The sequence below is a fragment of the Pelmatolapia mariae genome, linkage group LG8, assembly GCF_036321145.2.
Source record: "Pelmatolapia mariae isolate MD_Pm_ZW linkage group LG8, Pm_UMD_F_2, whole genome shotgun sequence".
NCBI classification, from domain to species: domain Eukaryota; kingdom Metazoa; phylum Chordata; class Actinopteri; order Cichliformes; family Cichlidae; genus Pelmatolapia; species Pelmatolapia mariae.
In genome coordinates this window covers 21274722-21302568 of record NC_086234.1, presented here as the reverse complement: position 1 = coordinate 21302568, position 27847 = coordinate 21274722, and the positions used below count along the sequence as shown (strand labels likewise).

Genomic DNA, 27847 nt, shown 5'->3' with positions numbered 1-27847 from the left:
TTACTTCTCTCTACTGAACCAGAGGATAACGTGTTTGCAAACTGTTAAATGTTTCCGTCTCCAGTGCCTATAGTTATTATGTAAAAGAGGCTAGTTAGTTAGCTAGCTAATGCCATACGCAACTCTTTTATCCAAAACCAGTTAGCTAATCCAACCAAACTTCCATAAGTAGAAAACAAATTGAGAGTTTATGATTGTGTGTCGCCTATTCATGTTTATGACAGTGTCATAGTAACAGCCCCATCATGTAGCCTCCAATGACTGTAGCTTTAGGCTAATGCGAAGTCACTAAAACGTTAGCATGTCGCCTAAATAAGGTACACTTAAGGTTAATGTGTTGAGTCACTGCTCTTCCGGACATACAACCTAAAACAGTCAAAGGTTGTCAGTTCATTTCAGTGAGAACCACTATAATTTTCTTTTGTTTCGATACCTTTATTTGACAGCTTTTCTAACTCATTGGTCCTGACATGTTGCTAACACTCAGCAATCATTACCCAGCTTGATACTTTACACTTATTTTACATTTCACAGTAACTGGTACAGGTGTCATGACAAAAATTAATCCTATGATTTTATGTGTGCGCGATTATTAGTCTTATTATTATTTGTCTAATATTTTTGTTATATTTCCAATTATTAATATAATTAATTAATTCTCCATCTGTAAACACTGTAATAGTTACACCCTTTTTGCACTCTTTTCTACTCAGTAATATTCCTGTCAATATTCTTGATATTTATTTATAATCACCTCTGTCAATCCTTGATATTTATTATTGAGTGATTTGTATATATTGTGCTATTTCTTCAATTTGCAAATCTGCGACATATTGTATTGTTAAATAGTCTAGTATGTTTCTGTTACTGTATTGGAGCAAATGTAACCCACATAATTTCCTTTGGGATTAATAAAGTATACTGATTCTGATTTTGACTGATTGACCTGTTTTGCAAGGATCCTTGCAAATAGCTGTGCGCTATTTTAACTACTCTGTATTCTACATTATAATCAATACAGATCCTTTTGGCCACTGGATTTCTGCTGCACCCTTGGCATTTTTTATAACTTTCTTCAAAGACATTTCAAGACATTTTTAATGTCAATGGAAGTTACCATTGGCTGATATATAAAAGTCACTTTGACAGAAACTGATTGCAGATATGTTTGAGAGCAACAGTTTCTGAAATACTCAGACCAGCTCCTCTGGGGTCATCAATTAGCCACATTCAAAATCACTTAAATCCCCTTTGTTCTCTATTATGATAATCAGTTTAAATTTCCACTGTTATTCTTGACCATGCTTGCATTAATAAATCCACTGAGTTGCTGCCATGTGATTGTCTGATTAAGTATTTGACTTAAGGAGCAGTTGAACAGGTGTAATGAAATCCATATAAAGCCAACTCTATTAGTGTGGGACTACTTAACTTTTTTATGCAAGAAAACACCTCACCATGCTCTTCATACTCTGAAAAATTATGCAGGAAGTTGTTTCTCCAAATAGATCTGTATATCATGGTTTTCTTTACCCCTTTTTCCTGACCTCTCTCAGATGCAGTTCTGGTTTCATTATGCATGAAATCCATGAGAGATGTAGAGGCGTTGTTGTAGAGGAGCAGCTTCCCTTCCCAGAGGTGGCGCCTGTGTGCTTCAGACTAAAGCAGACGAGTAGACCCCGCAAATGGTTCCTCAGAATAGTCTCTGGCCCATATCCTTTCTGTACTGAATGAAGTAAGAATGTCATTAACTCAATTTCAAACCTTTTTATTTATTTTTGTGGGGGTTTTTTTCTCTTGTATACCACTCAATATGTCCACATTAAACACTTTTAGTATGAAAGCTTCATCTGTTGTTGATTAATTTTATGAATGTGTTTAGACCTTAACCTCTTCTTCATCTACATGGCTGGATTATTTGTCCATACTGGTGGTCCTGCTCAGCTGCGTGAATGAGGGCATGTACCAGCCTTGTGTAGAGGTGGAAGAGGAGAGCTTCACCCGGGAGGTTATTATAATGAGCTGAGCGTCAGAAGAAGAGACTAGCAGACTAGAAGTGTTTACTAGAGACCTGCTTATGTTTTAGTCCAATGCTTACACTGTGCAGAAGAAATTATGCATCTTCATCTTCATCATCTTTGGTTGGCGGTTCTAGTTCTGTAGAAAAAAATGTAAATTTTGGGAATCATGAATATTTTGCTAATATTTCTACAGCTAACTTCAACTCATAGCAATTTAGATGAAGATAGCACAACAGGCCCAACAGAAAGTATACAAATGTACAACACGTGAACTGTCCCTTTAAAGACTAACGATAAGCTGTAGTTTGTAACACACTTCGTAAACTCTCTCATTTGTTAGTACCATAATGTGCTAGCGTAATCTTGATTCTTGGCTTCACGATGTCCTCGTTGAAAAATCCTAAAGTGCTTTGTCAAGGACATGATTTAAGTTTTAAATGTGAGTTTTTGTACCGTATATGATACTAACAGTGCTAGTCCTACACTTAATATTTCATTTCTGCAGCTGCTTTTTAAATGACAAACATGTATTTCACTTTCACCTATTTCTGATGAATGACTTTAATTAAAATGGTTATCTCTTTTTTCTTAACCTGACATAAGTCAGCATTAACTTTGTCAGAACAGTCACTTAACAATATGTCATCTTAAAGAGGAGGTAACTTATTGCAATAAGTCAAATTAAACAGTAAAATATTGTAAGAATGGATCAGAACCCATAGCCAGACCCCCTTAAAAGCTCAGATGCAGCATCTGGATATAGTATGTTATATCTGTGCTACTGCCGTTGTTACCAGTGATTGTATGTTAACAGTATGCCTTGCCTTGTTTTGATATTTGATATGATGATGTTTTTCGTTCTCTGTATACAGATTTTGGGTTCTCTCGTCTTTCTTTACTTCATCATGGAAACGCTCATTAAGACAATAGCCCTGGGATTCATCGGCCATAAAGGAAGCTACCTGAGCAGCCACTGGAACAAGTTTGACCTTTTCATCATCTTTGCAGAGTTAGTATCCATGTGTCTATATCTATGTGTCTCTAGAATTTAGTTTCAGTTTAAAAACCTTTGCAGGGCAATTCCAAAAAGATGCAGTTTTACATTATTGGAAGGCACGCTTATTTTTATGAATGAAAGAAAGTAAAGCTCATCTTCTTGTTTGTGTCTGTAACTGCCCCCTCAGGCTAATGGATTATACGTTTGGATTCTTTAATCTCCACGTAGAAGCATCTCATGCCATCAAGCCAATGAGACTAATCAGCCGAGTACCAAGTAAGTTGATATTTACAGAGTTTGAAGAGAACAGAGGCCTGATGATTGTCATTATTTAGATTAGTATAGTTATTTTGAATGTACACCACATTGTTTAGACTGGAGGGCTAAACAAGGAACGTTTTAAAAGGCAGGCGAGCATGTGGCATGGTCATCCAAGTTTGTGAATTTGATAACTCAAGTACAAAGTGATGTATGAGTTTCAGTACATCACCTATGATATCATAGGTGTATTTACTAAAAATCTTGGACTAGTTCAAATCTCAGTGACCTTGACCTCAAGCTCAAGTTTTCTGAAAATCTTGTGATTGCGATAATTCGAGAACAAGGTGACGCAGGATTTTGTAATTGAATCCATAGGTGTGTCTACTGGGAGGTTGAGGGGTAGCAGTGGTTTTTCTTTGTTAAAATCAGATTTAGTTTAAAATGTTGAAGCACTCCAGTTAAAAAACAGTAACAAAGAATTTTTGCCCCACAGGTTGTTTATTTGTAACTGAATACTGTGAATAAAGGTATTTGCTAATTTATATGTGATTATAAAGGGGAAATGTAATATTTCATCACTGCATTGTAACCATTGTGACAAATCTCCCTGAAGTATACAACGTCAATAAAATATCTTTTAAATATTTAAGATTTCACAGTAAGTAATGTAAGTAATTCAATTCTGAGGCATTCGTGACATTTTTCGTGGAATCTTTTCAAAACACAAACTGTCATAAGAAATTTGTCACTTTCAGATTTATTTGGGATTGTCCAGGAAATGTGAGTTTGCAGGAGATCAAATAGTTATTTCACTCAGTGTCATCGTGTCTTAGACCTTTTGTTTGGAGAAGGGTTTTATTCCAGAGAGAGTCTAACTATTATTCACGTAAGCTACCATTTTCTTGCTCATTCGTGTAGGTATGCGGATATTGGTGACAATACTCCTTGAAACGGCCCCCATGCTTGGTAATGTTCTCATCCTCTACGCGTTTGTCATCCACATCTTCGGAGTCATTGGAGTTCAGATGTGGGCGGGGAAGTTGCGCAACCGCTGCTTCCTGGGAGAGGACATCCTGACGTATGTAAACTGCTTCATCGGCTCTTCTAAGACTTTCATGTTTTTTCTTTTCTCTCTGGGCAGCACAAGCTTCTAACAAACTTTAACCAATTAATTAATCCAACTCTCTGCCTATAGCAAATAATGTCTTTAAGTATTAAATTTATCAAATGCCTTCCATCCATTTTCTACTGCCTATCGGGGGCAGGGTCGTGGGTGCAACAGCCTAAGCATAAAACCCAAACCTCCCACTCCCCAGCTTTTACAGTGGAACACCACCTGACAGATGTAATCTCTCCAGTTTGTCTTGGGTCTACCCCGGGACCTCCTCCCGGTGGGGACTGCCTGGATCACCTCACCCAGGAGGCATTCCAGTCAGATGCCTGAACCACCTCATCTGGCTGCTTTCGATGTGGAGGACTAATGGCTCTACTAGTGAACTCCTCAACCCATCTTTAAGGAAGAAGCCACCCTTTGGAGAAGTCCCATACACTCAAAGTACCCCCACAGGATACTCAAAAGGACACCGTCAAATGCCTTCTCCGAGTTCACAAAACAGGAGGGGATAGAGCAGGGGTCTCAAACTCCAGTCCTCGAGAGCCGGTGTCATGTAACTTTTCCATGTGTCCCTGTTGCAACACACCTGAATAAAATTAGTAGGTCATTAGCAGGAGAACTTGGCTGCATGCTGAAATGGCAACCCCTAACCCTACTCAAGTAAATTTAAGTAAATGTAAGTGTTTGGAAAAATATACTTCTAAAATGACTTTTATTGCACCATGTTCATTCACTCATGATCTGCTGTAACATGAATCAAATGGCTGAATTGCCACCTCAGCATGCAGTCAAGTTCTATAGTCTATGGAGTTTGTTCTACCTGTTCTGTCTTTAGGTTTTCTCTGCTGCTCCGGCTTCCTCAAACAGTCAAACACACACGTGCATGTTCGGTTCGTTTGTGGTGCTAAATTGGCTGTACATGTGAGGTAGATAAATGTACTTTTTAAATTACTTTTTCACACAGGCCCAGGTAGGTTTGGAGAACTTTCCCTTTAATAAGTTCAATCCTCATTTAAAAACTGTGTTCTTTATTTACTGTGGTCATTTTTGTCTAATAGTAAGTGTAACAAATATGCAAAAAATGAACAAATCGGGAAGGGGCATACATTTTCATGGCATTGCAAAAACCCTACAATATTAGACAGAAAACCTCAACATCTGACATGACTGTAGGTGCCTGTGGGACAGAAAAAAACCCATTCTTACAGAAAGAAACATCTGGCAGAGCCAGGCTCAGGGAGGGGTTGCCATATACAGCAGCTTCTCATACATACAACACTGAAATGATTGACTATATTTAAATGATCGATTTACATAATATGTGCACATTGTTATCTGTTTCTATCTAGAATGTATAACGTGTCCCTGAGTCCATACTTTGTGCCCATCTTTGGTGAACAATCCTCGTTCATCTGTTCACCTGACGACAAGAGTGGAGGACGCTTTTGCAGTGATGTGCCGCCCTACCAGGAGCATGGCAAAATCTGCACACTGGCAGCAGACGAGCCGATCCAAGCCGGCCAATGTGTAAACTGGAACATGTACTACAATGTATGCCGTGCTGGGGACCACAACCCTGACTTGGGAGTTATTAACTTTGATAACATCGTCTATGCCTGGATAACCATTTTCCAGGTAAGAAATTGTTGATATGCACAGAAAAACATCTGGATTATGTCGACCTCTGTATGGCAGTTCACTCAAAGATTCAAAATTCATAAAACAAATGCATTTTCTTTGGCATGTAGTGCAGTTTATCTGTTCATCTGCCTGCTGTTTTGCCATCTGTAATGTAGAGGGATAGTATTTATGTCTCTCTGTGTCTCCTTGCTCCCAGGTTGTGACACTTGAAGGATGGACCAATATCATGTATTATGTTATGGACTCTTATTCCTTCTGGAGTTTTGTGTTTTTCATACTTGTCACTATTGTAAGTACCTACACCTGTTAAATCATTTTTATTAAGTATTCAGTAACAAGTATTGACGTGCCCTTCTGGAAACCAAAACATAGATTTCAACAACCCTTCATAGTTGGTTGTGCAATTTCCCCAGAAACTCTATAGCTAATTCTTCATCTCCTCAACTAGATGGGCTCCTTTATCATAATGAATGTGTGTGCAGTCATCATTGCAACCCAGTTCTCGGAGAACTTCGCAAGAGTCACAACAGAGCAGCATGCTGGTCCTCTGTCTTTTAAAAATCTCTTCAGGAAGTTTGTTTCCTTCCTGAAGATGATGACCACCAGGTAAGAAAAGTACTGTGGCTTTAAAATCTCGACTTTGTTGTGTTTGAGGTCAGATTTGTAGTTTACAGGGTGTAAAAGTATGTAAGACTGTGTCAGGAATGTAGTTTTAAAAGTTTACATCATAACAGGGTGCATCCCATCAAGAGCTCAACACATGTCAAACCCACACTGGTAAGACCAGTTTGCAACTGGGTGCAGTAACATCAGTCATAATAGCGTTAGCTGTTTGTGATTCGCCTAACCAACTGTCTCATCTTCCAGCATCAGGTCTGGATCCCTTTCAAGGAAAAGTTTAACATTCTTATCAACACTAAACTCTTTAATCGAATCATCATTATTGCTATTTTCATCACTATTGTTACCATGGCGATAGAGCACTACAACCAGGTGAGACATGTTTGCGATTATTTATTACATAAATTTGATCTCAGTGATATAAGAAGCTTGCGCTAACTGTTAGATTAAGAGTAAGAAGAGATAAGAGGCTTCATTAAAAAAATCCATATTTACTTTTGCATCTAATGAGGACTCTTCCCTTACGTTCATGCAAATGATTCTTATTTCTCTTGTCTGTGTGTGATTCTGTTTTCTTATTTATTTCCATTTTCTCCTCCTGCAGCCTCAGGAGTTGACGCAAGTATTAAATGTCAGTAACATAATTATTACCATTATATTTGTGGTGGAGATGATAATAAAGCTGATCGCCCTCTCGTGGATGTACTTTGCGGACCTTGACAACATCTTCGACTTTGTGGTTGTTCTCATCAGGTATAAACCTTTATCCTTTGACTTTTAAACTTTGCTTATTGTTTTACTGCGTCACATTCGCAAACATTTCTTTGTTTCTTTAGGGGTTTCTCAAGTTTAAATAAAAGTAACTTTATTCTCGCTCTTATTACTTTTGTCATTTTTATTTGTCATATAAATATTTCTGAAGCCACATCCTAGTGTTTGTATCATGTTAGATGTATTTCCAACAGGTCAGACTAATGATATCAGTATAATAAAACATGATCTCAGCATACAGTTATTAGTCATTGTGGACAAAGTGGTCTGACAGAGCTGCACGTTAACGTGTTTGTTTGTGGTTTTCAGTTTATGGGAATTAGGCTTCCAAGCTGATGGCAAGCTGTCAGTTGTGCGAGCATTTCATGTGCTGCGCTTCCTGAGGGTGTTTCACTTCCTCCCGTACCTGAAGAGGCAACTGCTGGTCCTGAAGAGGACGATTGGAGAGGCATCCACTCTGTGCTGGTTAATGCTGTTTGTCATTTTCATTTTTAGGTATGTATGCACACACCAAGAGTCTCGGTGTACACATTTGTGAGCTCTAAGATGTTATATTCATAGACTGTATATAAACGATAGACGTTGTTTACGGGGCTGAAAAGTAAAGCCAATACCAAAGTTCCTTTAAATTACATTCTGCCTAACAGCCACCAGGGGGCGACTCCTCTAGCTTCAAGGTTTTTCGGAAGTTTATGGGTCTGTGAGTGAGCCTACTCGCATCAGTAAATAATCTCCTGATATAGACATTATTTAAAATTCTTAATACATTGTGGTGCTAATTTTATAAATTATGAAAAGTAAAAGTTATTATGAAAAATGATTTTAAAGCATTGATACTTTGCGCCTGCCAAGTGATTTACATATGAGCATGCAGTGTCCTTCACTCCAAAGTCAGAGCTACTAGTTACAATTTAAAAAAACTTGATGAATAAATAAATATATTTAAAAATTTGCACAAGTTGAGGCTTCAAAATGACTTTATGCTTCTTTAAATACAGTTTCTGATTTAGTTGCTATATTTTCTGTCACCCTTCAGATGCCATATTTACATACATGTGATTCTCACTGCAGCTTGCTGTTTGTTTGCAGCATTGTGGGCATGCACCTCTTTGGATGCAAATTTCACTTCAGGTCAATATATAATGAAACCGTTGATGATCGAAAAAACTTTGACAGCCTGCTGTGGTCCATGGTCACTGTGTTCCAGGTGAGGTTTTGACTTTGGGATGTGTGTTGTTTCATTGTCATGTACACTCAATGGACACTTTATTAGGAACATGTGTCTCCAGATCTCTGTCTAATAGAAAACCTCCAGGATGTGGGGGATCAGGAGATTTACATCGTTGATGTGCAGCTGATCACGTCAATGGGAACTAAAATCTCTGAGAAATGTTTCCACCACCTTGTTGTTTGTTCTTTTTCCCTCACCTCACGCTCAACTGGTTGCAGCAGATAGCAGGGCTGCCATATTGTGCCATCGGCCCCTCTGGCCATGTGATGCTCTCATGTCAATATGGGCCAAAATCTCCCAGCTGTGTTTCCAGCACCTTGTTGAGTCTGTGCCACAAAGAATGAAAGCTTTGTTAATCTATCTAGATTCTGACTCAGGACGACTGGAACGTGGTGCTTTATAATGCCGCGGCTGCCACCTCCCCGTGGGCAGCTATCTACTTTATTGCCATCATTGTGTTTGGAAAAAATGTTCTTCTTAATGTACTGGTGGGCATAGTGGTTGACAGCTTCCAGGCCAGGGTAAGAACTGTTTCAGTTTTCTTGAGTTTAATGTTAAGTTACGATAACATTAAAGGTGTGTGTGCACACACACCGCTGCCGATCTCTGTTTCCTGATGTACCTTCTGACAGCCCAGGGAAAACATTCATCAAGACTCCTCTCGCTGTCCCAGCTTGGTATGTGAGGCAGAAAGCTCCCTTGAGGAGGTACTGAGAAGTCTTTTAATTGACTTTGCTATTTGCTGATTTATAAATCCAGGAACTGACTGAAGGTGCCTTTGTTCAAACATCCACACTGCCACTCACACCTTTGCTCATGTTATTCCAGGGCCCCAGAACAATCACAGGAGAATATTCTGTTCCTGCCACTGAGCCCAGCAGATCCAATGGGAGTGCCTCAGCCTCTGAGATTCCCTCCACACAGACAAAAAACAACAGTTTCACTGTAAGTATAAAAATGATTGTTTTTAAGGTCTAGTTTGGCTTTTTTTCAGTATTTTATTTATGCTTTGGATAAAGAGGAGTGACTGATGTGTGACCGTTGACTCCTGCAGAGATTTTTGAATAGGATTCAGAAAGTGCTGCTGTGGTGCCAACAGCATAAAGACTGGTCATTGTACATGCTGTCTCCACAGAACAGGTAAGTGATTCACACACAACAAGGGACACACACTTCATACTTAGTTTCATGAGATTTTTTACTCTTTACTTTATTACGTTTGACTGGACAGAGCTCCACTGACTTTTACGTTTTTACTAGCTGAGATTTCCTTAACACTGAAGCTCATTCAGGTCCACTAAACTAGTTAACAGTTACTCAGAACTTAGAAAGACTTTTCCTGTGTGGCTGCACACATCTGTAATTTACTTGGATACAAATCAACAGTCATTTAAATTGTATTTAATCCGCCATCGCTCCTGTCCTATCTGTTGCTGGCATTAACCCTCTGGAGTCACCGAACACGGCAGCAAATTCAGATCATTCACACGTTAGCAGCAAGACACAGCTGCGCTGAGTCTTTGTTTCAACTGGTGTTTGAACAAGTTTGAACAGTGCAGCTATGTGGATGTTAATGGCACTTTGATGCAAATAAGTCCTACACCATGAAAATAAATTGAAGCTAATAAAATAACCATGCTTACAGTATGATGAAAGTGGCCTCAGAGGGCTAACAGCAGCATGTTTAGCTGGATAGACAAAGTCCTAATGACGGTACCTGGATAGTGTATTTACTGTCCACGTCCTGTTTGTTATGAACTGCACAGGTTCTCCCTGATTTCCTTGACCTTGTAAGACAAATCAACATTTTATAGAAAGTAAAGGTAAAAGTATAAAATTCTACACTTCTGAGGACCAACTGGATTCAAACATATACATATTTTACCTGTACCTGTATATTCCATGAAAGGTGAATTTGTGCATACACATACCTAAGTTTGAAATTAGTTATCTAAAATTCAGGATGTTCAGTATCGTATTTTTTTTCCTTAATTGTGTTTGTTTCCTTCTTAAACGACTCTGACGATTGTAATTAAAGTGTCGGTGTTTGTTTTAGGTTGCGTAGATTTTGCCAGCGTTTGATCTCTCACAAGGCGTTTGACCATGTGATTCTCTTCTTCATTCTGCTGAATTGTGTCACCATTGCTATGGAGAGGCCCAGCATAAACCCTAAAAGCATGGTGAGACCCACATCTGGAGCAGTTAGAGAAATACCGGTGATATACTCACTCAGAGAAGCACTAATATATAGACACATTTCAGATGTGGCATCTGTGTGGAGTTACATGCTGCCAAGCTGGGTGATAAACACTTCAAGTCTCTGTGCAGTCCTGTAAAAAAACCGTGAAAAGATTTAGCCTGTAGAGTCTGAGGTGTAGCTCTTGGATTATTTGCAATTCTTTGAGTCTTGCACGGTCTGACTTTGGGGCGAACTTGCTCCTGAGAAGATTGTGGCATTGTGTTAACACTCACTCGAACTCCCCAGACCAGCAAACGGACAGTACTTTTGCTTCTATAGAGGTTCTCACACTTGCACGTAATGTGTGAAACTTCTTTAGTATACCTAACGAAGTGTCAAGTGAGCGTATGTTTCTAAAAGAAAACACATGTAGGTTACAAGTGAATGTCGCTCTGCTCTAAAGGAACGCTTGATCCTGAATGTATCCTGTTCTGTTTTTACTGCCGTCTTCCTGATCGAGATGGTTATTAAGGTAAACACCAGATTTGCTTTTATTTATTTTTTTCAAAATAATGTTCTTCAGTTTTGATCAAACACTTTTAAACTCAGATTGTGAGTACTTTCAGCTGTGGGAATCAGGAATGTTTTGAATTTATACTGTTGATTTATTGCTTTAACACAAGGTTATAGCTCTTGGCTTGGTGATTGGGAAGGGCAGCTACTGCCGGTCATACTGGAATCTCATGGATGGCTTTTTGGTGATTCTGTCCTTAACCAACTTTATTATCACTTTGGTCACTTCTGACAAAAAGAACATGCTCAGCATCCTCAAAGTTTTTCGGCTGCTAAGAACACTTCGCACGCTGAGGTACCGTGTGCACACACACGCTGTGTAAATAGATGTTTGTTGTCATATGCAGCACCTCATTTGAGATTTGTCTTACTTTTCTCTGTATATGTCTGTGTGTAGATGTGCTGGCGTTAATACATACATGTATGTTTGTGTGTCCCAGGATGATCAAGCAAACCCCAAAACTGAAGCTGGCTGTCAAAGCTCTTATTGCCTCTGCTAAACCAATTGGGAACATTGTCCTGATTTGCTGCGTCCTCTTCTTTTTCTTTGGGATCCTTGGGGTTCAGGTTAGCCCCCACCCCCCCACCCCCTCCCAAACACACACACACACACACACACACACACAGTCTGGTTTGCTATCCTCGTGGGGACATCCCATTGACATAATGCTTTCCCTAGCCCCTTACCCTAACCCTAACCATTAAAAATGAATGCCTAACCCTAACCCTTACCCTAAACCTAACCATAACCTAATTGTAACCCTGACAGTAAAACCGCATTTTGAGTGTGAAAATTGCTTTCAACCCCAAGGGGACCTGGATTTTGGTCCCCACGGTGCAGAAAGTCCCCACCAGGATAGTAAAAGTCAGATTTTGGTCCCCACCAGGATAGTACGAACCCGTACACACACACACACACACACACACACACACACACACACACACAGACTTTTTGAACAAAATTATAGCATGACCCCTTGTTAGCTTTTAGCCAAACATTCACAGTTAACACCCAAGAGTGTGTACTCCTTTTGGCATCAACAGTGTAATAACCTGACATCAAAATAAACCCTCTGCCTCTGTCTTTATTTCACACGCACGCTGTAGCTGTTTAAAGGAAAGTTCTTCTACTGTGAAGGTGAAAACACTTCAAACATCACCAATAAGGCCGATTGTCTCTCTGCTAATTATACGTGGGTTCGGAAAGAGTACAACTTTGACAACTTGCCTCAGGTACGGACTAGTTCCACGTTGTTGTTAAGTACAAGTATAGAAACAATCAACAGCTCCATATTTAACACAACTTGTCCATTATGTCCACATTCCCCCCTCTACACATGTCCAAATCATCTCGGCCTTCCATCTCTACCTTTAGTCTCTAAATCAAGTTTCATATTTAAGTCCACCTCTAGATATACCTTCCCCTTCCCCCTCTCGTCCTACTTTGTCTTCGGCTAACAGTAGCATGGTTTCCACTGGCTCTGTTGGTCAACAGTACTGTAGCCATTGTTAACAGTTAACCCTCCCCTTTTATCTGAGGTTGGGATAGGTACAATGAGTACAGTGGCATGTGGCATTTCATCTCAGAAGTAGGATTCAAACCCAGACCTCCAAAGGAGACTGTGACTTGTTAATATTAATGTTCTATTAATATTGGCACCCGGAAAATAAATGTATGTCAACTTAACAGCTGTTTCTGTGTTTCTTATTCAGGCTCTGATAGCCTTGTTTGTGATGTACTCTAAGGACGGCTGGATGAACATCATGTATGATGGACTGGATGCTGTGGGAGTAGATCAACAGGTAGTTTTGCTACCAGTATTTTAATGTATGTTTTACATTGTTGCTTACACACATTATGAAGTAAAAGGATTGTGATTATATGGGATGATATAACTAAGTTCATGGTTTGAATGGATTTTATTTGTTTTCAAGCAAGTTTCATGGGTTTCCTAACTGAGTTCTTAGGATCCAGGAAATAAATGAAGGTCTGAAGGACATAATAAAAAAAACAAATTCCTGTAGAAGCAGTCAGGGTACCCTTAGTTATTCACATACTTTTTTTACATTTTGGTTTAGTTTTTGTAAATTAATAGTAACACTGACAGAGGTTTGCTCTCTGAGCGCTTCTTTTACATGTTTCCAGTCCTTCACACACTTAAGCCTAATGTGACTATAGAACAATTATTAAAGTCCGATTATTTAGTTCTTAAATTTCTCACAGACTTTCCTCCTGTGTTTCTTTTTCAGCCTGTGAAGAACTATAACGAATGGATGCTCATTTATTTCATCTCCTTCATGGTAATGAGCTTTTTCCTCCTCGACATGTTTATTGGCGTCATGGTGGAGACCTTCCATGTGTGCCAGCAGCAGCAAAAACAATCGCTGCAGAGAGGAGGAAACTCACGGGATAAACGTAAAGGTGATGAAAATAAAGCATCGTTGGGCGAGATACTGAACTCTGAGACTTCCTCTCGATGCACCTATCAGAGTGTAGATGTTGGTGAATGTTTAAATACCTGTACCCTTACATGTGTGCATGTCTCTTCCAGGTAGAGAGGAGAATTATTTCAGGCACTACTCCCTCGTGCGTCGCCGTATCTATGACCTGAGTACCAGCAGATTCCTCGAGTTGTTCATGACAGTAGTCGTCTTCATTAATGTCGTGTTGATGGCTTTGGAACACTATAATCAGCCTTTGGTAATGCAAATGCATACCCACACACACACAACCCCGTTCAGCTATCTTAGTGAGGACCTTCTTTGACATAATGCTTTCCCTAGCCCCTTACCCTAACCCTAACCATTAAAAATGAATGCCTAACCCTAACCCTTACCCTAAACCTAACCATAACCTAATTGTAACCCTGGCACTAAAACCACATTTTGAACCTCAAAAATGCCTTTAAATGCCTTCAAATTTGTGAGGACCGGGTTGTGTGTCCTCACAAGTGACTGTTGGTTCTCACAAGTATAGTAGAATGCAGATTTCGGTCCTCACAAAGATAGCTAGACAGGAACACACATACACACACACACAATCCTTTCAAAAAATGCACATGCATCTATGATAGAAATTCGTGTGTGTGTGTGTTCAGTATGTGGATCAGATGATAGAGTACTCCTTCTATGTGTTCACTGTCCTCCTGGTCCTGGAAATCATGCTAAAGGTTGTGGCGTTTGGCGTACTGAGGTTCATAAAAAACAGGTAACACAATTATGCCCAAGAATTTAACTTATGTGGTTTGTTGGGTTTTGTAAAGGCCTGATTGACTGCATGATGTGTGTGTGTTTAGTTGGAATGTGCTGGACATCGCTATAGTCTTGGTTTCCATCATCGTTATCATTTTCACCAAGATGAATATGGAAGACACTCTTCCGATTAATCCCAGCATCCTGAGAGTCACTAGAGTGCTCAGACTAGCACAAGGTACACACACACAAACACACACTTGACAATATGAGATCTTTTTTTATTACTAAGGCATTTGTGTGTTCTACACATCTACAAACACTTGTTTCCTTTTTCAGTGCTGAAGGCCAAGAAGATCAGAGTTCTGCTGAGAACCATTACTAAGACACTGTCACAGGTAAACACCCAGAATAAACTCACTAAGACCAGCTGATTTTACTTTCCATGCTTAGAAGTCTTTAAAACAAACAAAAAGTAGGATATATATATATATATTTTTAAAATCTTCAAAGAGGATTTCACAGGCATTTTGGTTCCAGGTTGGAAACCTCTGTCTGCTCTTTATGTTCTTCTTTTTCATCTACGCTGCACTGGGAGTGGAGCTCTTTGGCAACCTCGGTCAGTCAAACTACTATCATAACAGTCACACACACACATAAATGTATTGTGCATGATGCAAAGGAACCTGATAGATCATAGGTGTCAAACTCTGGCCCGCAGCCTAATTACATTTGGCCCGCGAAGCCATACCAAATTACTATTAGAGCTGGCCTACTGGTATTATACAGCTAATATATATATATATTGTTTAGTATTAAGCTTTGCTTGTTCCATATTCAGTTTTTCAGCAAAACTTGTTTGAGTCCATAAGAAAAGATTCATTTTTATATCTGGAGGAAGATTTTTTTCAATAAATATTAATGTTAGCCCGCGACTTTGTTCCAGTTTTGAATTTTGGCCCACTGTGTATTTGAGTTTGACACCCCTGTGATAGATGATTTATTTTATTTGCACTGTATCTACGTTGTTAAGTAGAAAAACAAGGAAGGGAGATATTTGCGTAACTTGTACAGCAGTTTGGTCAACTGAGGTTGTTTGAAATGTGCTAAACTGAATTATTGCATTTATCAAGGAGGCAGTGCAGAAAAATCACTGTGTGTGTGTGTGTGTGTGTGTGTGTGTGTGTGTGTGTGTGTGTGTGTGTGTGTGTGTGTCAGAATGCACCCCAGACTATCCGTGTGAAGGCATAAATCAGTACGCTAACTTTAAGAACTTCGGGATGGCGCTGCTCACACTGTACAAAGTGTGCACAGGGGACAACTGGAGTGGCATTTTGAAAGTATGCTTGTACTCATTCACCCATGCACACAAACTCTGCACATGTTGTCTTTTAAACAGTGAAGCCCAAAACCTGTAGTGTAAGGAATAATCAACACTTGAATCTACATCCAGGGTTTTATGGTTCATTTATACCTGCTCTGTGTCTCTAAAGGACACATTACGCCCATGCCGTCCCAATGATAAAGCCTGTCCCAGCTACCTGTGGTGGGCCTCGCCAATCTGCTTCGCCACCTTTGTGGTCATGATTCACTTTGTTCTGGCAAACCTGGTGGTGGCAGCTGTCATGCAAGCATTGGAGGAAAGCAAAGAGGTAGTGTTGCTACATGTGAACAGACTTAGAGAGCCCACAAACATGCAGGTATTCACCAATAAGAAGATCTGGTTTTGAAACCAGGATCACGCTGATAACCAGTTGTTCTCTTTTAAACCTCACTCACAGTATCTCACAGTGGGAAAAGATGGCATGTGTCCTGAAACAGATCAGTGTAATAAGCTGAGACAAGGGTGACCTCATTAAGGTTCTGTTTGGACTGGGCTGCTGACTTGTAAACATTGTGGTACATGGAGGCAGTGAAATGCTCTGTGTTACCTAGTATAGAACATAAGTTTGGGTGGAAGTGCTCCACCACTGGGGACTCAGCAGAACCCAAAACCTCCAGTGGTAACCTCCAGTCCAAAATGAACCTCGATGTGGTGTAATAGACAACCTGGCTGGTGCATTTGGTATCTGTCAGCTTTGATGGCAAATCACCACTCAAACACTAGGTCACTTTATGTGCTAGAGCGGTCTGCGGTAACTACATACACAATGCCTCACCAGAGCTTTTGTGATTGACCCCCCCCCCCCCAGAGGTTTGAAGGAAAAGTGTGAGTTGAAATTCTTTTTTTTTTAGGAAAGAACACACCTTCCATCTGTAATCTAACAAGCACACTTTTTCCAGTGCTCAGTGACAGCAGGTGTTTTCTTAAATTATGCAGGGCCCTACCCATTGTTTTCTCATCCACTTAAGTTAAACTTTAATCACCTGTAAAAGAAGAAGTGCAGACTACGCCAATTCATCATGGAGTTTAAATTAAGTGGATCAGAAAACCATGGGTAGGGCCCTGCATAATTTAAGAAAACGCTGTCAGAGCTGTCACTGAGCACTGGAAGAAGCATGCTCAGTGCTCCAAAAATGCCATTTTTCCCACCACTCAGAAGGAGGCGTTCAAAAAGCCACTCGCTGGCATAAAATATGGTGTTCTGGCGGGGTTTTCCCCGACTTACGGCATCCTGACTTATTAAACTTTTAAAATCATTTCTTAACCAGATGGGTTGTAAAAGTGTTGATTTATGGCCTTTTGAAACCTTAGAACACTGACAGCTGTTAAGCATGGTGGTGGTACCATCATGCTCTGGTGCTATATTACTACCAGTGGTAGGTGGAAGTAGGTGGAATAATGAAAAAGGGTGACTACCTCTAAAGTCTTCAACTTCACCTCAAGTCAACTTCCAGACAACTGAATTTTGGACACAGGTGTTTAACAGGATGATGATCGTAAACATCAGAAACTAAGTTTGAAATAGATAAGGCAGGCTAAGATTAAGCTTCTACAATGGCCTCAACCCAATAGAACACTTTTGGGATGAATTAGAGCGGAGACTGCGAGGCAGGCCATCACAAATAAAGATTCCCATGAACACACTTCTAAACCTGGTGGAAAGCATTCTCAGAAGAGAAGAAGCTGTTGTAGCTGCAAATGGCAATATAGTGTATGAACGTCTCAGAGCATAGCCTCTATTTTTCCTGTAATTAGTTTCAAAAATAATAAATCATTACAACACAGGAATCTGACGTTAATTATATAGTTCAGTTTATAAAGGTATTTAGTGGCAAGCGTGTATAGTATCCTACAATATCTGAAAAAATGCTAATAAAATACCTTGAAAACTGTTTTGTTGACCATGGATTATCCAGTATTAATTCTGCCACATAATAATAATCTATACAAATCTTGGATTTCTCACGCTTAAAATGAAATAAAGTCTTACACAAGAATATTTAAATATTTCAGAAAAGGCCTAAGACTGAATCCTCAGACATCATGCAGCAACCCCAGGAGTCTCCAGGCGAACCCGTCATATCCAGCTCAGCTGGTACCACCGAAGGAGTCCAGTTGTAAATCATTTCATACCTTAGACTTGTTTTTGTTTATACTCCTCTGTTACTGTGACATTTTCTGATATCCTGTTAATGTTAAAAATTTTATACCTATGTACTTTTATCTTACTGTAAACATCTTTAACAAAATTCACTTGACGTTAACAGTTCCTTTGTTAATAGTTGTTTATATAAACTATAGGTAAACACTATATATAGATAAATACTGCAGACATACACACGTTGTTTAGATTAGTAGTATTATAGTAACTATATTACAGGTGTGTTTAAACACCAAGATCTATGATCTTATGCACTCTTTTAAATGATCAAACCTTTAAAATGTAAAGGAATAAACTTCTTATAAAAACAAGCTGAACTGTCTTTTTTTCCAAAATTATTTCGAAATGAATTAAGATGATTTCATAAATTTATCACCACACAAACACACACTCATGGTTTACGGTATAAGTGCTTTCACTGTATAATTAAGCAGTGTCTGCATCATGGTGCATTCTAATTTAAATGAGGTGTGAAAATGAGTTGAAATTATAAAACACATTGATGACTAATATCACTGAGACAACAAACTGATCCAATCAATAAAAGTCACTTTTGGATCACTGGAGAGTTTGGTACAGATTATTGGTAATAGAACAGTACTGCCCTCTGCTGTTGTGCAGAAGTATGGCAATATTTCTTCTGCATGTTCATGCACCAAGTTTGGGTTTGATTGATTTCTCGTTTTGCAGTTTTTTAGAAAACTTGACAAATAAAGGCTAAAAAAAAAGAAAACAAAAGACCAGTATATCCATTATATTTTTTATGACTCTTGTTCTGAAGAACAGAAAAACCTTTTCATCAACTAATGCATAAAATTCAGAGATTAAATGGTGTCAACTTGACTTAATTCTTTAAACAGAGCAGTACCTAATCTTTAAAAATGCTTCAAAAGTATGTATCACACAGTTTTAGGGGCTCCAACAACTGAAGAACATAAAGAACACAGCTTATTGTCTAACTTGTGCATATTTGGAGATATTTTAAACCCAGACTGCTCGTTAGCTTTAATATAATGGAACATAAAAGTTGCAGTGTAAAACATAACACATTAACATGGAGATGATGAAGTTAGTGTAACAGCTTTAAAATCAAACAACTTAGCAGCATGTTTTTAAATAAATACTTTTACATAAATACATTAAATAATCTGGAGTCCTAATAAATAATTGGTAATAATTAAAACTCAAAGTGCACATGCATGAAAGCCTGTTGTTAACATGTGAGTCCAAACACCAAACAGCAGGTGAGGCAGGAAGCTGACACTTGTGAGTGAGTGTGCTCATCACAGGCGCTGCTGCAGCAGGGCAGACATGTGCTGCTTCACCTCTCCTGGATCTGCCAGCGAGCAGTCCAGGACCATGCCCCTGATTCCACTCTTCATCTTAGGAGAAGGAATGATCTACAGCACATGAGATTTTTGTCAACACTTTGTTTTTACAGCTAATAGCTTTTGCAGCTTGGTATCAAAAGCTAAGGTACCTTCACATATATTTTGCATCTCTCCAAAAGAAATTTCCACTTCATTGCAGTCTTCTCACCATCAGTCAAACTGCTGAACTCCTCTGTCTGAATCAGATCAAACAGAAAAGGTGATGTGGCAAAGCTATCAACCACCGCCATTCGTTTACTGGATTGTGGAGGTTCATCTGAGCAATAGCTACAAAATACAGAATATTTACATAATTTTGTAACTGACATCTGAGCCATACAGCACAGGTGTTAGAACTGAGACTGGACAATCGTCTTTCTATGAACTGATACTTACTGTGCATCCCAGAGCCTTTTCTGCCACTGGGCTCCTGAGGCTGCAGGCGTGCAGAGTGCCGGTGTGGTCTGTGAAGTCCACCAGGAGATCAAAGCCTGTAGTGGCTGAAACAATCTGATCCTTTCCTGGACATAACTGGTTGGTGCAGCTGTTCAAGTCCTCAGTCACCAGGAATTTGCATTTCGAGCTGAAGCAAAGACAAAGCAATAAGCTGCTCTTTGTTCTTGTTCAAGGAAGTGGCTGTCATGGTTATAGTTAGTAAACAATGTGTGAATTTACCACCGTGTCTTGATGACTTTTGAAACAGACGAGTCGAGGTCGAGCTTGGAGATGAAACTATATGTGATGCCAAATAAAGCCTCGGAATTCTCTCGGGCCTTCTGCATCAGCTGGCTCACTGTGTAAACGTCGGTGATTGACTCTACTGCAGACCAAAACAGAAGCATGCATGTGTACTTAAAGGCCACTTTCTTAGGCACACCTGCTCAAAAGCTCATTAACACACATCAGCCAATCACACGGCAGCAGCCAAATGCATTTAAGCATGTAGACATGATCAAGACCACGTGCTGAAATTTTAGGAATCATCAGAAAGGGGTGAAGATGACTTCACTGTACTCATAGTCATGCTCTGTTAGATTCATATGACCAAATCTCGGTCCAATAAAGCACCTTTGAGATGTGGTGGAATAAATCATTCACACCATGGATGTGATGCCGGAAAATCTGCAGTAACTGTGTGATGTTGTCATGTTAATATGGACCAAAATCTCTGAGCAACGTTTCCAGCAACAATTACGGTAGTTTTGAAGGGAAATAGGGTTCAACCAAATTACTAGCAAGGTATACTTAATAAACTGTCACAGTCTGCAGTCTTTATACAAAGAAAATCCTGATGTGTTTCCGCTGCAAAATAAAGGAGCCAGGATACTGATATACTAAATATTAAAGAAAGAAATTCCTCCTCAACAATTTAATCGGTGGGAAAAAATGTTTTCGGATTGGTAAGTCATATCTTCTATGTTGTTTAACACATCAAGATGTAACTACCAGGGAATAAAAGCTAAAACTTTTGATCTCACACTCGCATGTCTCAGTGCACGGCAAAATCAAAAATTTATTGGCATCATAGTCTAAATACCTCCTCTGGAAACACTCTTAAAGCCTGAAAATCTTTACACCAGAAGGTCTCTATGTGGACTGAGAAAAAAAATAAAATAAATGAACTATTGGTTTTCATTTTCAAGAAGAAAAACAGCAGCTAGAAAAACAGCAGCTAGTGTAACTGTGTGGCTTGGTAATGTGCTTTTAATGAGGAGCTGAACTGACTGTGCTACCACTGGTCAGTGATGGAGGTCTAAGCCACAAGTCAGCCGTACTCGTCCGTCGGATCCTGTTAGCTTTGCTCTTTTTAGGGGATTTACCAAAAGTGGGAAAAATGACTTTATGATTTGATAATAGCATCTTGCATTCACCTTTTAAACTTTCCTATATGCCCTCTGTAACCGAAAATATAATTATTTTATATAATATAATCTTTTGCTTAAAGATCCAGGACAAAAGCAGGGGAAATAACAGCTTCTGATGCCTCAAATTCAAAGAGTCTTTTACATTTAGATGAGCAGACTGACTTATATGAATATGGGGAAGTCATGACAGGAACTCATTATAACTTACCAGGGACATCCTCTGGCATGTCATCTTGATCCAGAGCTCCAGACTCTGACAGTTCTTTAGCATAGCTGAACAGCAGGCTGGCCTCTCGGGTGTCTGAAAACAAATTATGATTGACTCTTGCATGTTTCTCTCCCTGCACAGCAGGAAGGAAAGCTCCATTTCTTTCACTGTCTACCATGACTGATTTGTTACGTCCAAAACCAGCATTTCAGTCTTGTTTTTGATCAATTACACCATTTAAATCTCTATCAGAGCCTATGTTTTTGTAAGTGCCGCTGTGATCTCTTACCAGGATTGACAGTGATAATGCTTTTCGAGTTAACGGTTGCCACCATGCCGCTGCGAAAGCTGTCAAAGCTGATCTTCGCGTCGGCTATGAAGAGCACTTGGAATGAAGAAAAACAGTTGAAACAACAGAAAACCATCTTAAACGCAAACACGCGGTTGGATCTCAGGTAACCACCGCTGTGTTTGTCTTCGGCACAGTATGCTAATGGGACATGACGGGCAGGAATAACAGTTAAATAAAGATTCATTTCTGCGGCGGAGAAAGAGCAGCAGCCCTCAAACCTACCCGTCTCCCTGGGTATCAGAGGTTGCATGAGCTGAATGGCTTCTCTGTCCCAGCTGTGAGTGAGACAGAGGTCAGGGAGTCACTCAGGGGAGAGCACAGTCAAAAATCAAACACACATGTAGTTCAGAGGGGTAATCTAAGGCGTTGTATCGCTAATGTAAATTTGTGGTCACTTAAGGAGACACAGCGGTTATCCAAGAGGCAGTAAAGATGGAATATGGCACAAAAGCAACAGAAGTAATAAATCTACGTTCATTTTCCAAATTAATAAATGCCTTTGACACACCAGACGAGGGGGAAGGAAGAGACGGAGTCATCAAAGAGCCTCACTTCCAGCCTCTGCCCTCTGCGTCCGTCTGAAGTGGTGAACTGCTTTGTGTCTCCGATCTGAAAATGCAAACACGGTCACTTGAAGTTCCTATCACACTATCTCCCTGTCATGTGACACTGAGATCAGGGCGGGTCTGGCCCGTGTGTGAACTTTGGGGCCATTATGGTGAGCTGGTATGTTCCAAAACCAACAACAACCATTCACCATGAAACCACACACACACAAACACAGACACAGTGTAGCCTAATTGACAATTTATAAGATGTAAATGAAAACTCAACTTATTTGATCGCTCACTCATCACACTCATACACATCAGGGTTCCCACCACAGCGCCTCTCTGGCAGGTTATGTGACTTTTCCGTGACTGACTTTAATAATCCAACATCGAGCCACTTTTTAACTACCCTCCCTCTCTTTTCTTGTTAAAGTTGTTTTTCAGCTCAGAAAACTTTTAACAGACTATTTTCCACCAAAGTTCAGTTTATGGTAGAGGAAAAAACAAAACAAACACCATCTAATGTGATCAATGTGGGAGCAAAGTTGGAAAATACATATTTTACTAACTGAAAACCACCTCTTAAAATATGAATACATTTAATATACTCAAGTTTATATGATTGCAATCTGTTACTTGGCAAAGAATCTACTAAGCACATAAACATGCTATAAATGTTTCTACTGAACGTTTTTTATTTTATTGCATTGTCTTTGGAAATCTAAATTTTTGAGCATACTGGGTCAAACCAGGTCAATAAAAATTTGGTTGATTATCGTTTATTTATTTCCTCTTTAGTGTCAAACTAAGTTTACACAACCTGTGATGCTACAGAACAAATAAACACAGGCTGTTAATTCAATGTGAAAATCCTAGGTGATTTTCAGAGAAGTTATCTGACCTTAACCTGTGAGGTCGAGGTCACTGAGATTTGAGCTCATAAGAGATTTTTAGTAGATGCACCTATGGCATGAATTTCAAAATCCTGTGTCACCTGGTTCTCAAGTTATCACATTCACAACTTTGGGTGTCTAACAGGTGGGGTACGACAATACTCCGTCGGCCTTTTACAGCTGAGGGGCAAAAACTATGTTTAGCAGATGAACAGTATCTGAGAATCTAGGAAACAATCCAGCAAAGACCTGACACAGTATCTGAGAGCTGTCAAGAAACCATTCTTAAGGAAGGGAAACATGGAGAAAAGGCTGAGGTATGAAAATTACACAAGAACTGGACTGAAAACCCAACAGGTCTTCTGGAGTGACAAAGACGAATTTGAAATGTCTGGTTCAAATCATCATCAGTAACACTATCAGTCATAGACTGGCCTCTCCAGAGACCCCACCTCAACATTATTAAAGCAGTGTGCGATCATCTTGATGAACAATGGAACAATCGGCAGCCAGTTTTGAATGTCCTTCCAGAAGCCTGGAGAACTGTTCCTGACTACATAAAGAAAGAAAGCTGCCTAAGAGAGTTCAGTGTTAAAGAATGACGATGAGCAGTGGCACAAAACTTTTGCACGCTAATATAGAAAGAGAGAATGTTTTCTTTCCCACTTAAAGAGTCTTTAAAAATGCCATTATGGAAAACTGGGAATGCTTTTGGAAAGGTCATTGCTTATTTGATTGCTGAGAATTTGAATATAAAATAAAAACTACTGTAATAATTAAACTGTAAATATATAGCTGCCAGGATTTGGCCACAAAACAAAATCCAGAAAAATGAGTTCAATAATCAACATTTTATGCCACATTCTGGCCACATTTTTAAAAATAATCATCTTACAGATGCTATTAAAGCAGTTTTTTTATCTTTAAATAGTGCAAGCTAAGCTACTGGGGGTAAATTCTCATTTGACATCAGAGTGAAGTTAATCTTGATACATGTCATTTTTCAAGAACTCAAATATTTTTTTCCCTAGTTGGTGTAATGTGTATTGCCTTTACTGCACATTGCAGCAGTGTTCTCAGATCTGTCCATGCATGTACAGAAAGGCATTCTGGGAAAAACAGGAAAAAAACACTAACCTCAGTAAAAGCAGGTGAGGTGGGTTCATGAAAATATCAGCACAGTAAATACGTAAATAAAAAGTATTTGTGATTAACAACTTACAGCACTCTACAAAAAACCTTAAGTGTATAAAAGGTGAACTTTTCTCAAACTCCTATGTAACGCTGAGCGACTGAAGCCTTAAAGTGTCCTACCGATTTTACAGCAGCAAGTATATTTATCACCGAACCATCCAGCTTTTGCCCATTGGCCACTATGTCTCCCAGAGAGTAGAAATCTCTGGAGTCCTTAACAGGCAGGTGAATCAATGGCAGCAGTCTGTCAATGGTGTCCATATCAGCACACAGACACACCTGGGAATGAGCCTCCGTCACCAGCAGCCTGTAGTGGCTGAGACAGCAGATGCTATCATTACACATCACTCCCTGTTACACCATGCTTTGCACAGCGTTACATTATGTTTGCCTCACTTGCCATCAGCTACCTAAAAGCACAGTAAGGAGAACATGCTTCTTAGATAGCATCTGTCTTAAAATGCTAAATTACCTCGGTGTTGCAGGACAAAATCGATCTCCTTTCTCCAGGTCTTTGGTGGCAACTAAAGGGTTTTCAATTGTGACTGGAAAGGAAGCAAAAGAAGCAGTTCTGTTTCCAAGCATCATTATGTAATTTCTATAGGCAAGAAATACATTAAAAATGTTTCAGTTTATTAAAAAAATTACTTTAATCGCAAAAGAGGACAATAAAAGAAATCTACACAACTTTGCCGGAGACTTTCTCACCACAGTCCCCAATGTTGAAGCTGCTGGCCAGCCCGTTGACATAGGCATCATTTCCCCAAGCGCTCACGTTGATGAAGAAGTCCGGAGAGTCTTTAACAGTGAAGCCAAAGGTGAATCTGTCCATACCAATATCTGTATTTCAGAAATGGAGGGTTAGTTTAGTGATGCAGTTACACTGAGAAAAAAGAAACCTAAAAATCACCACCAGGAGAGGGCGCTGGTGTACAAGACACTGAAGTGCAGAGCACGAGGAGGACTGTTGAAAATAATGGTGAAGGTGCACTGATAGAGATACAGCCAAGATACGAACTTTTTCTGTCAGGGAAGCTTTTGACGTCAGTTTTTCCAATGATGATGCCTGCCACTTTCTGGAAAACATTACAAGGACAACGGGAGTGCATCATACTATTTAATCAAACTCACTAAAACAAGCCTGAAAATACACTGGGCTACATTAGGGTATAAGCCCTAGGAGAAAAAAGAAAATAAAGGACACGAAGTTTAAAAAAACAAAAAAACAGTTGAACTCACTGAATGAGAGATGTTGGGATGCAGCTCAGAGATAGCGATGTAGGTGTGAACAGCCATTTTGTTTATTCATAACCTCAGCACGGTCGGTCTATAAATAAAATAAAATAAATAATAAACAGAATGAACTGGGCTTCAGCTGAACCTCGGCAAGACGATTTCTACATCAGCTCTGAATACACTAAAACACAGTGAGTAATGTGTAAGAGCTACATACATTTATTAGCTAAATTTAACTTAATGCAGTAATTATATAAGTAGCAAGCTAACGCTGGATTATTTTTAGTCATTTTAACGCTAAATTTGATTCAAACAGACTAATTTTACAGTTCTACTCTAGCCTTAATACTGTTTAATTTAAGGCTCAGCATGTTTTTTATCGTTTGCCGTCTGCGGTTTTTACCTGTCTCCAGCAGTTCTCTTGTCACGTGACATAAGATTTTCGCGGTGAAGCTGTTGCACGCGACGTTATAACGGAGCTTTGATGCTGCCTTCATTGTTGCTGGAAATTTCTGCATTAATACAGCTGCGTCTTCAGGCTACAATACACACACAAACGAAAAAAAAGGACTTAAAAAATACCACGGCTCTCCTTTCATAGTGGCATACATTAGTAAAACGTACAGAACAACTGTTAGTGTGAAGTAGGAGTTTTCTTTATTATTTTATAAAAAAGGCTTTATGCCGGTTAAAATCACATAAGACTTTACTGCCATTGTACCACTATCACATGGTCACCACTATTAGGCTGTGCTAAAAAAAAAAAAAACACCAATAAATAAAGAAATACAAATAATACACATAATAATAAATATAAAGTCTTAAATACTGTCATATAAATAATCAAATGCAAACATGAAATATTAAAGGAAACACACACACACACACACTATTGCATATACATGCAATATTATTCAAGTCTTTTAGCAGCTTCACTTCACTGGTCCCCTATGATGTTGGTGGCCCAGTTTGGGCAGTGGGGCTTGAAGATGTCACTAATTGCAGTTGCTGGATCCCAGTGATTTTCTGGGCCTCCTTGGCAATCCTCTGTAGTGCCTTCTGAGTCGGTTTGCTACAAGTTAGTGAGGAGATTCTGAGGTAACCCAACCTTCCTCAGGTTCCTCATGAGATCTAGGCATTGCTGAGCCTTGCCAGTGACAGCAGAGTCTCAGGATCCTCTGAGAAGGGGACACTGAGGAATTTAAATCCAGAGATACTCTCAACAGCCTGAATGTTGACATTTAGTAACTAACTAACTAACTAACTTCTTTTCAACTAAGCATAGCCCAACAAGCAACAAAATGCATACGTGCTACTGAACTCCTCATTAGTTCAACTTCTTTATTCAGAAAATACAGTATGAATTAAATATATTTCCCCAATTTAATCATCATTTTACATTCTGATAAAAAACAGTAACTACTCTTTCTCAATTTCACTAACTGATCAGTTGCATTAATCTTGATTTCATAATAACGAACACAAACCAGGCTCTATTCACCTAATGTTTTGTTAGTTGCTGTTTAATGTTGCGCAAGATGAAATCTACAGTTTCAACACGCATTCAGTGTGGTAAACACCGATACAGCTGCGCAAACATGCATTGAAACAGGAGTAACAATGAAACTGCTAAGGACACAATGACTGAAAGCTGTCAGTTATGCACACTGAAACACGCACACGTTTTATTTGAGTCATCTGTTTTAGTGTCTTTGTACCTTAGACTTTAATATTAGCTTGATGATCCTACCCAGCTATCATTCACAACATGGGATTTGTGCTCAGACAGCCATGCTGAGATTAATTTGACAGCTTCCTGGTTTGTTTTGATAGCACAAAGCCGTGTTTGACATATGATACTGTCTCATGCACCTAAGCAGGAATCAAAAGGTGTAACAGTAAACCCTCATTCAGCTTCACAGAGCCCTTGCTCATTTCCCGTGTTGACTAATCCTCACAGTCGGATCAGATAACTGATCCCTGTGACTAATGTTGATTTTTCAGACAGTAATGTCTCTGGTGATGTGATTTT

The 27847-nt window shown here is 39.3% G+C and overlaps 2 protein-coding genes across 3 annotated transcripts; one reads left to right on the top strand and one right to left on the bottom strand.

Annotated features, from left to right (window-relative positions):
• Positions 1 to 1960: 1960 nt before the first annotated feature.
• Positions 1961 to 16331, top strand: LOC134632992 (voltage-dependent T-type calcium channel subunit alpha-1H-like). Its single transcript, XM_065471582.1, has 28 exons — positions 1961 to 2008; positions 2894 to 3030; positions 3206 to 3294; positions 4198 to 4357; positions 5743 to 6028; positions 6231 to 6323; positions 6483 to 6640; positions 6769 to 6811; positions 6902 to 7027; positions 7260 to 7408; positions 7736 to 7921; positions 8516 to 8633; positions 9023 to 9178; positions 9290 to 9364; positions 9486 to 9602; positions 9712 to 9797; positions 10714 to 10837; positions 11300 to 11368; positions 11520 to 11704; positions 11850 to 11976; positions 12517 to 12642; positions 13123 to 13212; positions 13660 to 13855; positions 13962 to 14110; positions 14508 to 14617; positions 14706 to 14839; positions 14941 to 14999; positions 16095 to 16331. The coding sequence occupies exons 1-28, from the start codon at positions 1961 to 1963 to the stop codon at positions 16329 to 16331; spliced, it is 3633 nt and encodes a 1210-aa protein (XP_065327654.1).
• Positions 16332 to 19013: 2682 nt separating this feature from the next.
• Positions 19014 to 26297, bottom strand: meiob (meiosis specific with OB-fold). Of its 2 annotated transcripts, XM_063482119.1 has the most exons (14): positions 26219 to 26297; positions 25819 to 25906; positions 25598 to 25655; positions 25288 to 25419; positions 25052 to 25124; positions 24700 to 24895; positions 22450 to 22550; positions 22164 to 22216; positions 21879 to 21974; positions 21590 to 21682; positions 20192 to 20336; positions 19913 to 20099; positions 19627 to 19713; positions 19014 to 19546 (listed from the first exon to the last, which is right to left on the bottom strand). In XM_063482119.1, exons 2-14 carry the CDS (start codon positions 25873 to 25875, stop codon positions 19430 to 19432), a joined length of 1395 nt encoding a protein of 464 aa, XP_063338189.1. In that variant the 5' UTR covers positions 25876 to 25906; positions 26219 to 26297; the 3' UTR covers positions 19014 to 19429. The 2 variants fall into 2 exon arrangements, with proteins under 2 accessions (XP_063338189.1, XP_063338190.1); XM_063482120.1 differs by lacking the exons at positions 25598 to 25655; positions 26219 to 26297 and having other exon boundaries at positions 25819 to 25908.
• Positions 26298 to 27847: the final 1550 nt, after the last annotated feature.